The 15,053-nt window shown below is 44.7% G+C and overlaps 1 protein-coding gene across 1 annotated transcript in view; it reads left to right on the forward strand.

The window, feature by feature from the left end:
* Nucleotides 1–688: 688 nt before the first annotated feature.
* GINS2 (GINS complex subunit 2 (Psf2 homolog)) overlaps nucleotides 689–15,053 on the forward strand; it is a 28,611-nt gene continuing 14,246 nt past the window's right edge. The window contains exons 1-2 of the mRNA XM_006860125.1: nucleotides 689–778; nucleotides 1,393–1,507. Of these exons, the coding sequence (XP_006860187.1) occupies nucleotides 689–778; nucleotides 1,393–1,507 (205 nt within the window). The remainder of the gene's footprint in view (nucleotides 779–1,392; nucleotides 1,508–15,053) is intronic.

Below are 15,053 nucleotides of genomic sequence, written 5' to 3' on the forward strand. Positions count from 1 at the left end.
GGTTCGACCTGTCAGGAAGGATCAGTCTCTGGAGAAGGACATTGTGCTTGGTAAAGTGGAGACTCAATAAAAAGGAGAAATAACCCACAAGGAGATAGACCGACACAGTGACGGCAACATTTGGCTCAAACGTAAGCGCAAGGGTGGTGAGACCCGGCAGTGTTAACTTCTATTATGCATAGAATCGCTGTGAGGCGGAGCGGACTCCAAGGAAGCGAACCACCACCACCTTTGATGAGGCTGCCTGTCACATTTTTTTTTCCCTAAGAGCGGCCAATGGGTTCGAACCCTCAATCTTCAGGAGCGCACCGAGAGCTTTAACTACGGCGCCGCCAGGGTTCCTAGAACTTGGCCCAGTAAATAAGTGCCCTCGTGGCGCGGTGCGGACTCGGCAGGGGCGCGCAGCCTGGTATGGACTCGTGCTGTGGGAAGAAGCGCAGGTGTACATCGTAAAGGCTCGTGCAACGCGCCAGGTGAGTCGGCTTCGGGCGCGCGGTGGGCCGGCCAATCCCTGCACTTGTAACAACCGCGGTTTCCGTTCTTTACTGCACCGCGTAAAGCGCCGCTTTCCCATAGGCCAAGCGGAGGCCTCTTCCGGCTGCGGGCAGGCCCTGCACTGTGGCGGGAAACGGCGGCCGTGGTACCTCCTCCGACTGAGGCGGTGACCCAGGGGCAACCCAGCGCCGCTATGGACGCGGCTGAGGTAGAGTTCCTGGCGGAGAAGGAGCTGGTGACCATTATTCCTAACTTCAGTCTGGACAAGATCTATCTTATTGGGGTAAGGCCGGGAAGTCGGAGGGCGGGCCGCCGGCTCCAGCTGCCCCCGTGTCTCCGGGCACTGTGGCCTTGTCCCCTGGTTGGTTCCACTTGTCAGAGACGGAGCCCAGCGCGTCAGTTTCGCGTTTTAAACTGTGGAGGCCCCGGGGCTTGTCTCCGAGCCCCGAGCCCTTTATAAACGGGCCCTGCAGCCTGGAGGTCGGAGGTGGAAAGGAGAGAACTCTGGTGGCGCTCAATTCGCCGCTAACCTAAAGGGCGGCGGTATGAACCGCGGGAGAAAGGGGCTGGCCATCTGCTTCCTTAGTGACCACAGCCTAGGCAGCCAGGGGGCAGTTCTCCTCTGTCACATGGAGTCGTAGTGACCCGCGGTTACTACGGACAGTCCAGGGGTGGGACGGGGAGGCGAGGCGGCCGGGTGTGGTGGGCTTCCCCAGGCTGGTGCCGAACTAGAGTTGGAAGTTAATGGGATTTCCCCCGGAACTAGGGAACTCCGGGCCAGGTGACGGCAGGCTCCCGCTGGTCAGAGCCCCCCCTCGGCATGCAACGGCGCCTCAGTTTCCCCAGGGCCGGTCCTCTGGCCCTGCTGGGCTGACGGCGCTTTGTTTTCCTCCGCAGGGCGACCTGGGGCCCTTTAACCCCGGGTTACCGGTGCAGGTGCCCCTCTGGCTGGCCGTGAACCTGAAGCAAAGACAGAAGTGCCGGCTGCTGCCCCCCGAGTGGATGACTGTGGGTAAGGCCACAGACTTGGGGGGAGGCGTAGGGGCGGAGTCGCCCGCACAAAATCCGGTCATCTCAACTGACTTTAATATTTAAAATTTTACCCCACCTTAGGGAAACATTTAGTTTATTTTAATTTTTAGTTGTGAATTGAGTGAGAGTTGACAGCAGTGTTACATTCAACAGATCTTAGACTTTGCCACAGTACAATGAATGCACTTCCCTCCATGGACCTTCAGGGAACAGTATTTCCCTCTCTTCACTCTTAACTCTTGCATCCTCCCTGTGTCTCCCGCTATCTTCACCTTGCCTGCCGGGTCACTCATGGGGAAATGTTTGTTTTGGTGGGTGTTGGTGAGAATATACACAGGACAGTGGATACGAACCTTGAAAACCTACTAAGTGAAAGGAACCAGACACAAAAGGCCACATATTGAATGATCCCTTTGATTTGAAATGACCTTTATAGGCTTGTCCATAGGGACAGAAAGCAGATTGGTTAGTGATTTCCAGGGCTTGGGATGGGGGAGATGGAGGGATCGGTTCAGGGGCAGGGGTAGGGTGATGGCTGCAGAGAATGGGTTTCATTTTTGGTGGTGAAACAGTTCTGACATTGATTGCAATGATGGTTGCATGCTATTGTTGTCTAGTGCCTATTGTGTTAATATACTACGTGTTATTGCTGTTAGTGGCCACTGAGTCGAGCCCAGTTCACGGTGACCCCGACTGTGCAGAGTAGAAATGTGCTTTGTAGGGTTTGTCATCTAGGCCTGTCATCTGAGGCAACTCTCAGTGAGCTTGAACTACCAACCTGTCACCCAGGGACACGAATGACCTGTATTCTGTGTGATTGTGTCTCACTAAAGCTGTGGTGCTGCAGGATAATGCACTGGATCACAAGGCCAGTTTGAACTCAGGGTCGGCGGTGCAAACTCACAAGATGCTCCACAGAAACCTACAGAGTCGCTCTGAGTCAGAACTGACTCGACCGACGACTCTTAACAACAACAAAACGACAAAGCTGAAGAGTTCAGTGGTACTGTAGGATAAGCACTGGATTGCTAACCACAAGGTCCATGGTTCAAGCCCAACAGCTGCTCCTTTGGAGAAAGATAAGGCTTTCTGCTCTCGTAAAGATTTACAGCCTCTGAAATCCTATACCGGGTCGCTATGAGTTGGAACCAGTTCGACACCACCGCTATTGACAGAGAAAATGATACCGTGAAAAGTACAGATAGACTTTTTCCTGAACATCCACAATTTTGTCTCATCTCCCAGACATGAGGCTCATTAGATCAAAGAATCCAATTTTAAGGGGTGGGGAAGGCATGGGCACACACGAAGAGATTGCAAAGGCTCACTACCTACCTCCGCAATAGGAATCACCTGGGGATGCCCATCTACTTGAATTAGTCTCACCTTCTAATCAGGTGCTTTAAGAAAGACTGCTTGCCATCACAAAAGGAGAAATACTGTAGGAGGCTGGCCAAACTTCGTCTCTCATACTTCGGAATATTGTCAGGAGTGACCAGTTGCTGAAAAAGGAGATCATGTTTGGTAAGGTGGAAGGTCAGAGAAAAATGGGAAGACCCTCAATGAGATGGATTGGCAAAGTGGCAGCATCAATGAGCTCAAGCGTGGCAACAGCAGTGACGTTGGCCCAGGATTGGGCAGTGTTTCGTTCTGCTGTGTATAAGGTCGCTATGGGTCAGTATCAACTCGATGGCTCCTAACAACAACAACTGTTGTAACCGAGTTGACGGAACTTAACAACAACAACTGTTGTAAAAAGTCAAGAAAAGGTTTTCTTGATAAAAGAAACATTCTGGTTACCGGGGAGGGGGTTAGGGTTAGGCAATATAAAAGAAGAAAGATGAAGGTGGCAGTAGACACAGGGAGGAATGCAAGAGTTAAAGAGTATTCACTGGTGGTTCATGGAGGGGATTGAAATAATTGTAATGAAACAAAGTGTGATTGTTAATATAAAACTGCTATCTGCTCAGTAAACCCTCAAATCACAATCAATAGTTAAAAAAAGAAAAAGATTGCTTGCACATCTTCCCTACTCCTCCTAAACGTCTGAGTGTGTCTGCTGGTCCTAAGATGTAAGGAGAAACCCCAAGTTGCTTTGAAGGGGCTCTGTTAGTAGGAAGCGCTGGCAAGCTTGGCTCTTAGGGTACCAGGCTCTTTTGACTGAAACTGGCTTCTGGCAGTTTGGGTCCATCCAACCTAAGGTGATGCTGTGATGGGGACAGAAGCCAGAGGCCGGGAGAGAGTTGGCCAGAGCTTTGTGCGTGGGTTGGGGCCCCATTGTGCTCAGAAGAAAGGCAGAGAAAGACTTTGTCTGCAGGCCGGTGGTGTGCTCCCTTTGTAGGGGGAATTTGGTGTGGTGATGTAACAACGTAACAACCCTTTGCTTCAGCTGCGTGCAGTTCTTACTAAGTTTGCTGCATGGCCCTGATGGGTGCAAACACTCTTAACACTTGACTGCTGCTCAACGAAAGATTGGAGGCTTGAGTCTACTCAGAGATGTCTCAAAAGAAAAGCCTGTTAATTTATTTGTGAAAAATCAGCCACATAAAGCCTTAGGAGCACAGTTCTACTCTGGCACACATGGGGGGGCTATGGCCCTGAACCTTCAGACCCAGCGGTTCATTTCTTCAAGAAGTTTGGTTATGTGTAAGAAGTTTTCATAACTTTGGTCCTTTTGAGCTCTAACACGTTCCTGTGTATGTTTGCAGCAAAAGTAAATAACCCTTGCCCAGATGCTGTCTGTCAACCCTCTCTGTATTTGTGGGTGGTGTACTCACACTGTCCTTGCCACATCATTCTGTGTGCTTATCTATCCAAGTGTCTACTGTAGACCGCCGTTACTGCAGGGTTGTGTGTACAGCAGTATTGACCGCTTCTCTCTGTGTCTCCCCCTGCCTCCATCATTATTTGCTGATCTCCCTCCTACTGTATATTGTCTTCCCCTTCCCTCAAGTTACCATCTGCTTACCTTCTAGCCAGTGACTTGCCTCCTCCCTCCTCTGTTGTTAAGTGCTGTCGAGTCAGTTCTGACCCATAGGAACCCTGTATAGGTTTTCCAAGGAGTGGCTGGTGAGCTTGAACCACTGACCTTGAGGTTCAGACTGACTTTGCTGTCTAGCATGTTAACCCACAGCGCCACACCAGGACTACTTTTTTAGTATGAAAACCTTCCATTGACTTTTTACAATGATGATGTTGTTGGGCGGTGTTATCAAGTCAATTCTGACTCGTAGCGACCTTAAACATAGCAGAACTAAAAACTGACCAGTCCTTTGCCATCCTCAACATTTTTGTTATGCTTGAGCCCATTGCTGCTGCCACTGTGTCAGGCCATCCATCTCCTTATGTGCCTTTTTTGCTGACCCTCCACTTTACCTACCATGATGTCCTTCTCCAGGGACTGGTCCCTCCTGACAATATGTCTGAGTATGAGAACAAAGTCTCGCCACCCTGAATCTCAAGGAGCATTCTGGTTGTAGTTCTGCCACACAGATTAGTGTATTTTAGCAGTCCATGGTACTTTTAGTATTCCTCTCCAACACCATAATTCAAAACGTATCAATTCTTATATGGTCTTCCATATTCATTGTCCAACTTTCAGATGCATATAAGGCAATTGAAAATACCATGGTTTGGGTCACACGCACTTTAGTCCTTAAATGGACATCTTTGCTCTTGAACACTCTAAATAGGTCTTGTGCAGCTCGTTTCCCTCATGCAATGAGTTGTTTGAGTTCTTGATTGCTGCTTCCATGAGTGTTGATGGTAAATCCTAGCAAAATGAAGTCTTTAAAAAACTTCAGTCTTTTCTCCACTTATCATGTTGTTATTTATTGGTCCAAAGGTGAGGATTTTTTTTTTTTTTTTGGTGAGGATTTTTTTAAACTTTGAGATGCAAACCATACTGAAGACTCTGGTCTTTGATCTTCATCAGTAAGTACTTTAAGTCTTCTTTGCTTTTAGCAAGCAAGATTGTATCTTCTGCATATCTCAGGTTGTTAATGAGTCCACCTCTAATTCTGAGGCCATGTTCTTCATATAAACCAGCTTCTTGGATTATTTGCTTAGTGTACAGATTGAATAAATACAGTGAAGAATACATCCCTGGCACACCTCTTTCCTGATTTTAGACCAGTGTCCTCTTGTTTTGTTCAGACAATTGCTTCTTAGTCTATGTACAGATTACTCAGTGAGCACAATTAAGTGTTCTGGAATACTCATTCTCCACAATGTGGTCCATAGCTTGTCATGATCCACACAGTCGAAAGCACAGGTGAACATCTTTCTGGTATTCTCTGTTTTCAGCCAAGATCCATTTGATATCAGCAATGATATCCCTCATCCCACGTCCTTGTCTGAATCTGGCTTAAACCTCAGGCATCTCCCTGTCAATGTATAGTTGCCACCATTTTAAAATGATCTTTTGCAAAATTTTACTTGCATGTGATATTAATGATATACTCCGATGGTTTCCTCATTCCATTGGGTCACCTCTCTTTGGAATGGGCAGAAATACAGACCTCTTCCAATCAGTTGGCCAGGTAGTTGTCTTTCAACTTTCTTGGCATAGAGTTACTGCCTCCAGTGCCGCATCAGTTTGTTGAAAAATTTCTATTTCTATTCCATCAAATGCCCAAGCCCTGTTCTTTGCCAGTGGCTTCAGTGCGCATTGGATTTCTTCCTTCCTTATCGTTGGCTTTTGTTTATATGCTACCTCTTGAAATAGCTGAGCATCAACCATTTCTTTTTGGTACAGTGACTCTGTGTATTCTTTTCATCTTCTTTTGATGATTTCTGCACCATTCAATATTTTGCCCAACGAATTCTTCAGTATTGAAAGTTAAGGCCTGGAGATTTCCTTAGTTCCCTCTGCTGAGAAATGCTGAGTGTGCTCTTCCCTTTTGGTCTTCCAACTCCAGATTTTTGCACTTTTCATTATAATATTTGACTTTATCTTCTCTAGCTGCCCTTTGAAAATTGCTGTTGAGCTCTTTTCCCTTCTTATGTCTTCCATTTGCTTTTGTGTCTCTATGCTGAGAGTATGTTTCAGAGTCTCTACTGGCATCCATTTTCCCAAAAGATTCACTTACTTTGCATCATCGAGGTCACTGTTTTTTTTTATAATTTGCATCCTTGGAGTCCTGGTGTGGTGTTGCCAGATAATACTCTGGAGTGCAAAGTCTGTTTGAACTGCTAGGTTCAAGCTCACCAGCTGCTCCATGGAAATCCTATATAGGGTTGCTATGAGTTGGGACTGACTTGACAACACTTAACAACAGCAATGTAATGACTCTAGGTGTGGTGCTGTAGGATAAGCACTGGACTATGAACCACCAGCTGTTCCTCAGAAACTCTGTAGAGGATCACTGTGAGTTGGAGTCAACTCGACGGCACTTAACAACAGTGACTGATGATCGTGAGCTTTTCTTCACGTATTTGTTGGTTGCCTGAGTATCTTCATTGTTAGAGTCCGGTCATGTCCTTTCCCTGTTTGAAAACTGGATTCTTTGTTGTTGTCGTATTGAAGTGCTTCAGTTTTCTATAAAACTTAGAGACCGGTCTATGTTTGATATGTCACTGCCAAATTTCCCCCTGTCTCTCTCTCTCTCTTTTTTTTTTAATGTTTTATTGTGAATGATTGATAGTTTACATGGGAGAACATTAGTTTTACATTCATCCTATTGTATATCGTTTCATTGCCTTGGTAACAATCCCCTCCATGCATCATCAGCCCCCCGGTCGTCAGCACACAGCCTCTCACCCTCTCTGGGTCTAAAGTCCCCAGATGCTCCATCTCTCCACGTCATCTTCTCTACCTCCATCTCTGGCGTCACTGCTTCTCTGGGTGGTAGGGTCCCGCTTTCTGCTCTTTTCCTTTGATGGTCCCAGGGACCTGTGACCCAGACTGCAAAATTAATCGCTCCACTTCTTGCTACAAAACCTTGCTACCTTTACATTTCCAACCCTCACAATCAGTCCTGATAACAATTATTCACTCTTGTATCACAAGAGACCTATCCACATTTCCTTCCATCAGCCCTGCCTAGACAGATTGGATACTCCTCAGTGGAGATTCTACCTTCCTTCACACCCTCTGGATCTAGGTTCCCTCTTGAAAGCTTGTAAGCCAGTCACTTCTTGCCTTTGTAGTCTGCCCACCTCCCTCTCTCTCCCCACCACCCCCCCACACACTTTGGGTAGCCAATGTCCAAGTTGCTCATCCCTGTCTACTCTGTGTATGGGGGGTGGGGGTGCGGTTCCCCCAGTCTCTTTTGGGAAATCTTTTGATACACAAAAGTTTCTAATGTTTAGGAGATCCTAGTCATCTAGTTTCTCGCTTATGGCTTGTGTTTTCAGCGATATCTGATTGTGTGTTTATGCTGTGTATTTGTGTCAGTGATGACCTCTTTCCCCTACAGGTCTCTGCTCAGCTAGGCTCTGTAATTTAGTGCAGTGACTACACTCAACTCAGACAACATACTCACAGTTAGGAGTGTTATTGGAGAAGTGAACAGGTTCAGAAATTCAGGCTCAGAAATGCTCAGGGCACAGCTGTTCCAGTCAGAACAGCCTCTTCTCTGCCATGCACATAGGCAGGCCTCTCTCTGTCAGGCCGAGGTTACAGAGCTCTTGTAGGACTGCTGAGAAATGTTCACAGGACACACCATTCCACCATAAGCCTCAGTCAGGTCTAGCTCTGTGGGTCAGCAATACTAGATCCCCAAGTAAGTGTCTAGGGGCACCCTGCTCTGTAAGCTGACATCCTCCCAAAAGTCATTCAGCTTCACTTGCTCTGTGGACCGGGAAGCCCACCAATCTATCTCATGCTCTGGCTCTTGGTTCTGCTCTTACTGCTCCTCGGCCCCTCCTCCAGCGTCACAGCTTTCTGTCCCTGGGTCAAGGAGGTTTAGTGTGCAGGGATCTCTGACTCTTCTTTGATGGTACTCAGATCCCCCTAGAGGTTGAAGTTTTTTAATTTCAGTGAACTCTGTTCACATCCACAGCTAATGCTATCAGTATCTTCTCCCACCTTCTCATACCCAGACCTATAAGAACAAGAGTCATTTGGTGGTAGTTACAAAGACCAAGGCTAGAAGAGACATGTTATTCCTTGCATCATGATTGTTGTTAGGTGCTGTCCAGTTGCTACCAACTCACAGACCAAAATACCACCCAGTCCTGCACCCTCCCCACAATCATTGGTACACTTGAGCCCATTGCTGCTGCAACTGCCAGTCTATCTCATTGTGGGTCTTCCTCTTTTTTGCTGACCCTCCACTTTGCCAAGCATGATGTCCTTCTTCAGGGACTGGTCCCTCCTGATAATATGTCTGAAGTATGAGAGACGAAGTCTGACCATTTTGGCTTCTAAGAGCCTTTTGGCTATACTTCTTCCAACACAGATTTGTTTGTTCTTTTGACAATCTATTGTTGTTAAGTGTCATCGAGTCAGGTCCATCTCATAGACACTCTGTATAGGGTTTCCAAGGAGCATGTGGTGAGTTTGAGCCACCAACCTTGTAATTCATACTGATCTTGCAGTACAGTGCTTGTCATTTTTCATTGATGATCTTTATAAATGTAGGTTTTACATTAGAGCTATCTTGAGATTGTTTTTGTATACGGTGTGAGATGGGGGTCCTATATCATTTTTTCGCAAATGGATTTCCAGTTTTATCAGCACTGTTTATTAAAGAGACTATCTCTTCCCCAATTAATGTGTTTTTGCCCTTGTCAAAGACCAGCTGTCTGTGAGGGGATGAATTCCCTTATGGGTTCTCAATTCTGTTCCATTGACCTGTGTGTCTTTCATTGGATCCGTACCGGGATGTTTTGACCACTGTGGCTGTGTAGTAGGTTTTGAGATCCAGAAGAGAGACCCCTACTGTGTGCTGGTACTTTAGTAGTACTAGTTTTTCCATCTCTTAAAAGAATGATGTTGGAATCTCGATTTGGATTGTGTTGTATCTATAGATTACTTTGGATAGGATTGACATTTTCACTCTATCCATGATCATGGAGTCCTGGTGTGGCACTGTAGGAAAGCAGTGGGGACCACAAGGTCGGTTTGAACCTCAAGAATAGTGGTTCAAACTTATCAGCCATTCCTTGGAAACCCTATACAGGGTCGCTGTGAGTCAAAATGGCTTGCTGGCCCTTAGCAACAGTCCATGAATATGATACGTTCTTTCATTGATGTAGATCTCTCTCTCTTTTTTGTAGTAGTAGTGTTTTGTTGTTTTCTTTGTGTGGATCTTTCGGTTTTTTTTTTTGGTTAGATTTATTCCTAATTGTTTCATCTTTTGTGTGTCTATTATAAATGGTATTGTTTTCCCAATTTCCTTTTCAGATCTCTTTGCTAGTGTAGAGGAATCTGACTGATTTTTGTGTTGTTAATCTTGTACTGTGCTCTTTGCTGAATCTTTCAGTGAGCTCCAATTTTCTTGTCGAATCTTTTGGAAGTCTATAGGATCATATCATTTGAAAATAGAGTTTTACAACTTCTTTGCCAGTTTGGATTCCTCTAATTTCCCTTTTTTGACTTAGAACTCTGGTTGAGACTTTAAGCATTATATTGAACAGGAATGGTGATAAAGTGCATCTTTGTCTGCTTCCTCTTCAAAAGGGAAGTACTTTCAGTTTCTATCTGTTGAGAGTATAGTTGACCCCTGGTTTTGTATGTTGTTGTTCTTAAGTGCCGTCAAGTCGGTTCCGACCCATAGCGACCCTGTATAGGCTTTCTGAGGAGCAGCTGGTGAGCTTGAACTACCGACTTTGCAGTACAAACGATTTTGTAGTCTGGCACATTAACCCACAGCGCCACGTCAGCCCCCTTGGTTTTGTATGACGTTGTTGTTAATTAAGTGCCATTGAGTCGGTTCTGACCCATAGCCACCCTGTACTGGGTTTCCGAGGAGCAGCTAGTGAGCCTGAACCACCGACCTTGCAGTTCAAACGGCTTTGCAGTCTGGCGCATTAGCCCAGAGCGCCACACCAGGACTCCTTTGCTTTTGGTTTTGTATGTTGTTGTTAAGTGCCGTCAAGTCAGTTCTGACCCATAGTGACCCTGTGTAGGGTTTCCAAGGAGCGACTGGTAAGCTTGAACCACCGACCTTGTAGTTCAAATGGCTTTGCAGTCTGACGCATTAACCCACAGTGCCACACCAGGATTCGTAAAGATGCCCTTAATTAAGTTGAAGAATTTCCCTTCTATTCCTATTTTTGTTGTGTTTTTACCAGAGTGAGTGCTGACTTTTGTCAAATGCCTTTTCTGCTTCGATTGCTAAGATCATGTGGTTCTCCTTTGTCTCACTTCCATGTTGGATCATGGTTTGTAATGTTGAACCATTCTTGAATACCTGGTATGAATTCCACCAGATTATGATTTATTATTATTTTATGTTGTTGAATTCTATTGGTGGGTTTTTTTGTTTTGTTTTTAGCATTTTTGCATCTATATTCATGAAGTATATTGGCCTGTAATTTTTTTTAGTGATGTCTTTGGTTATGCTTGCTTTATAAAATAAAGCTGATGGGGCACACACAAAATGAGAAACAGTTGTAAACAACCATTATTAATCAGATCATAGAGTGTATAAAGTATGCATGTAGGAAAGTTGGAAGGTACCAAAAATGAAATGGAATGTATAAACATCAATATCCTAGGCGTTCGTGAGCTGGCTATTTTGAATCTGACAATCACATGGTTTACTATGCCGGGAATGACAAAGGGGAATGGTATCACATTCATCATCAAAAAGAACATTACAAGATCTGTCTTGAAGTACAGTGCTATTTGTGACAGAATAATATGCATTCACATACAAGGAAGACTAGTTAATACAACCATTACTCAAATTTACACACCAACAACTAAAGCCAGTGATGATGAAATTGAGGAATTCTAAGGAGCTCTGGTAGTGTAGTGGTTATGAATCAGGTTGCGAACCGCAAGGTCAGCAGTTAGAAACTACCAGCTGTTCTGCAGGAGAAAGATGAGGCTGTCTGTTCCTGTAAAAATGTACAGCCTTGAAAACCCTGTACAGGGTCACTTAAGTCAGAACCAACTCCATGGCACATAACAACAACCACCAACTTCTTTAGTCTGAAATTGATCAAACGTGCAATTAAGATGTATTGATAATTGCTGGCGATTGGAATGCCAATGTTGGAAACAAAGAAGGACTAGCACTTGGAAAATATGGCAGCAAATTCTGCTGCAAATGACCTCTTTAAAGTGCTGAAGAGCAAAGAGGTCACTTTGAGGACTAAGGTGTGCTCTGGTAGCGTAGTGGTTACGAGTTGGGCTGTGAACCGCAAGGTCAGCAGTTTGAAACTACCAGCTGCTCCACAGGAGAAAGATGAGGCTTTCTGCTCCCGTAAAGATTTACAGCCTCAGAAACCCTGTTCAGGGTCGTTATGGGTCAGAACCGACTCGGCGGCACTTAACAACAACAACAACAACAATCCATGCCATGGTATTTTCAATCACTTCGTATGCATGTGAAAGCCGGTCAATGAATAAGACTATAGAAAAACCAATGCATGAGTGATTGTGTTGGAGAAGAATATTGAAGATTCAATGGACCACCAGAAGAACAAATATTAGTCTTGATAAAAGTTCAGCCAGAGTACTCCTTTAGAAGCAAGTATGGAGACTGTCTCTTGTACTTTGGACATGTTGTCAGGAAGGACCAGTCACTGGAGAACATTATACTTAATAAAGCGGAGAGTTAATGAAAAAGAGAAAGGCCCAACAAGATGGATCGACCCAGTAGCAGCAAGAATAGGCTCAAACATAATAACAATTGTGAAAATGGAGCAGGACTAGGCAGTGTTTCGTTCTGTTGTACATTGGGGTGGGGGGGGGAGGCGAGGGGCTGCTGTTGATGGTACCTAACAACAAGGATCTTTGTTACTTCATTTCTTACGGTGACTGGAGGCTTATGGGTTAAGATGTTGCGTTTGGGTCTTCCATTTTGGTGTTGATTGCTGTAAGTTACCCTCTCAGCCCTGCCTTTACTGTTTGTTGTGTTTCCGTTCTCATTTGACTGAAGAACTGTTTTCTTTCTTTTTTAATGTTTTGTGAATTATGTGATAATTTACATGGGAGAACATTAGTTTTACATTCATTCTATCGTATATTGTCTCTCATTGCCATGGTTACAATCCCCTCCATGCAATCCTTCCCCCGTACCCCCCAGGTCTTAAGCACACAGTCGCTCTCCCTCTCTGGATCTAAAGTCTCCAGCTGCTCCATCGCTACACGTCATCATCTCTGGCTCCATTTTAGGCATCACTGCTTCTCTGGGTAGGGTCGCTCTCTGCTTTTCTCCCTTGATGGTCCAAGAAATATTTTATTTCTTGTATTACCTAGTAGTTTTAAAGCAGGGTGTTTACTCAGTTTCCATGTTTTTGTTTTTCTTTGATCTTCCTGATGCTTTCTAATTTTATGGTGTTGTGATTGAGAAGATGTTTTGTAGTATTTTGATGTTGTCTATTCTGGAGAATGTTACATGAGCACTGGAAAAAATATATATTGTGCTGTTATATAGTGAAGTGTTCTGTATGTATCTATGAGGATAAGTTGGTTGATTGTATTATTTAGTTCTGTATCTTCACTGAATTTCTAGTGTTGTCTTTCATCAAAAGTGTCATATTAATTTTTATTGCATGTGAAAGCTGGACAATGAATAAAGAAGACTGTAGAATTAATGCATTTGAGTTATGGTGTTGGAGGAAAATATTAGAAGTATGATGGGTCTGAACTAACTGCTTTCACTTGTGTGGGTTTTGTGTGGTTGCTTGATTTTCTTCACTATTGTTTCAGTGTTGACTAAATCTTTCTGATTTTTCCTGTTTATTATTTTGGTGAGACAGTTTCTTTTCTTTTTTTTTTTTTGAGGTTTACCTATAATTTATTAGTTTCTTCCCAAGTTTAAAACAGTCTATCTTGAAACCTACTTGACTCCGTCTCCATTTGGAAGTTCTGTGACTTCACTATATTGTCTTTTTTCTTTGTAAATGACTGTTACAGATTGGTATTTCTGGTTTCTTATTTTCAGCATGTGTTCCTTTTACTTTGGATTCGTCTCTATCTGGGTTTACTTCTGGGTGATGCTGTCACGTATATTAATCTCAGGTTGATGGTTATCTAAACTTCTTTTAGTATTTCTTATAAAGTCCGTCTGTTTATTACAAATTTCTATTTATCTGAATATGTCCTAATTTTGTCATTGTATTTGAGGGACAGCTTTGCTAGGCATATGATTCAGAGTTTTATATATGTCATCCTGTGGTGTAGTAAATAATTTAGTATGTCTCTTCTAGCCTTAGTCTTTTTTATTCCTGCTGGGTCTGGGTAAGAGATGGTGGAAGAAGATACTGATAGAATGACATGGTTCAGCTGTGGATGTTAGCAGAGATCATTGTAATTGTGAAAACTCGAAATTCAGGGTCAGAAATGCTCAGGGCACAGTTATTCCAATCAGGACAGTCTGTCCTCAGCTGTGCCCACGGGCAGTCCTCTCTGCCTGGTCAGTGTTACAAAGCTCTTTTAGGGCTGCTGATAAATGCTCACAGTGTATCTCCTCCTCTACAGGCTTTACCCAGAAGACACTCAGCTCGAGAACTGGGTCAGCAGACCTGGTTCCTGCAATTCAGTATCTGGGGGTACAGCACTTTGCAAGCAAGTCTCCGGGCCAGACTCACTCAGCTTTACTTCTCCCGTCGTCTGGGAAGAAGTTCACAACTCTGTCTGGTGCTCTGGTCCCTGGTTCTGCTGCTTGCTCCTCTGCCAATCCGCTGGTGTCGCAACTTTTTGTACCTAAGTCGAGGACACTCAACTCGCAGGGATCTCAGGGTCCAAAGGACACACTCCAGTGCTAGCTCTTTGTTCTAGGATGGCAGTGAGATTCCCTGCCTGTTTCTTAGGGGCTCATTTTAGACCCATGTTAGAGAGTTCCAAGTTGTCAGTCATAGTGAACTCTGCTAATGTCCACAGCTGAATCTTGTCATCCTCTCAGGATCTGCTCCCCCCTCTTACACAGACCGAGCAGGGCAGAGACGCTGTTTGGTGGGAGTTAACAGACGACGGCTAGAAGAGACGTTAGAAAGTTGACTACATCATAGATAGTTTGCGAAACCCATTGGCTTCTTAGCTGCATGGTTTCGGCGGAGAAATCAGAACTAAGTTGTACTTGTTCTCCTTTGTAGGTTACTTTTTGATTTTCCAAAACGTTCAAGATTCTTTGCTTGTCTTTGTTTTTGGAAAGTTTGATTATGATATGTGTTTTCTTTTGGAGTCTGTCGTGTTTGAGGCTCATTCAGCTTCTTGAATGCATTGTTGTTGTTGTCAGGTGCCATCGAGTCAGGACCGACTCATAGCGACCCCATGCACAGCAGAACAAAACAATGTCCGATCCTGGGCCAACCTCACCACTGCTGCCACACTTGAGTCCATCAATGATGCCACCTGGCCAATCCATCTCGTTAGGGGTCTTCCTGTTTTTCTCTGACCCTCCATC

Source organism: Chrysochloris asiatica, unplaced genomic scaffold, assembly GCF_000296735.1.
Source record: "Chrysochloris asiatica unplaced genomic scaffold, ChrAsi1.0 scaffold00037, whole genome shotgun sequence".
Taxonomy (NCBI): Eukaryota; Metazoa; Chordata; class Mammalia; order Afrosoricida; family Chrysochloridae; genus Chrysochloris; species Chrysochloris asiatica.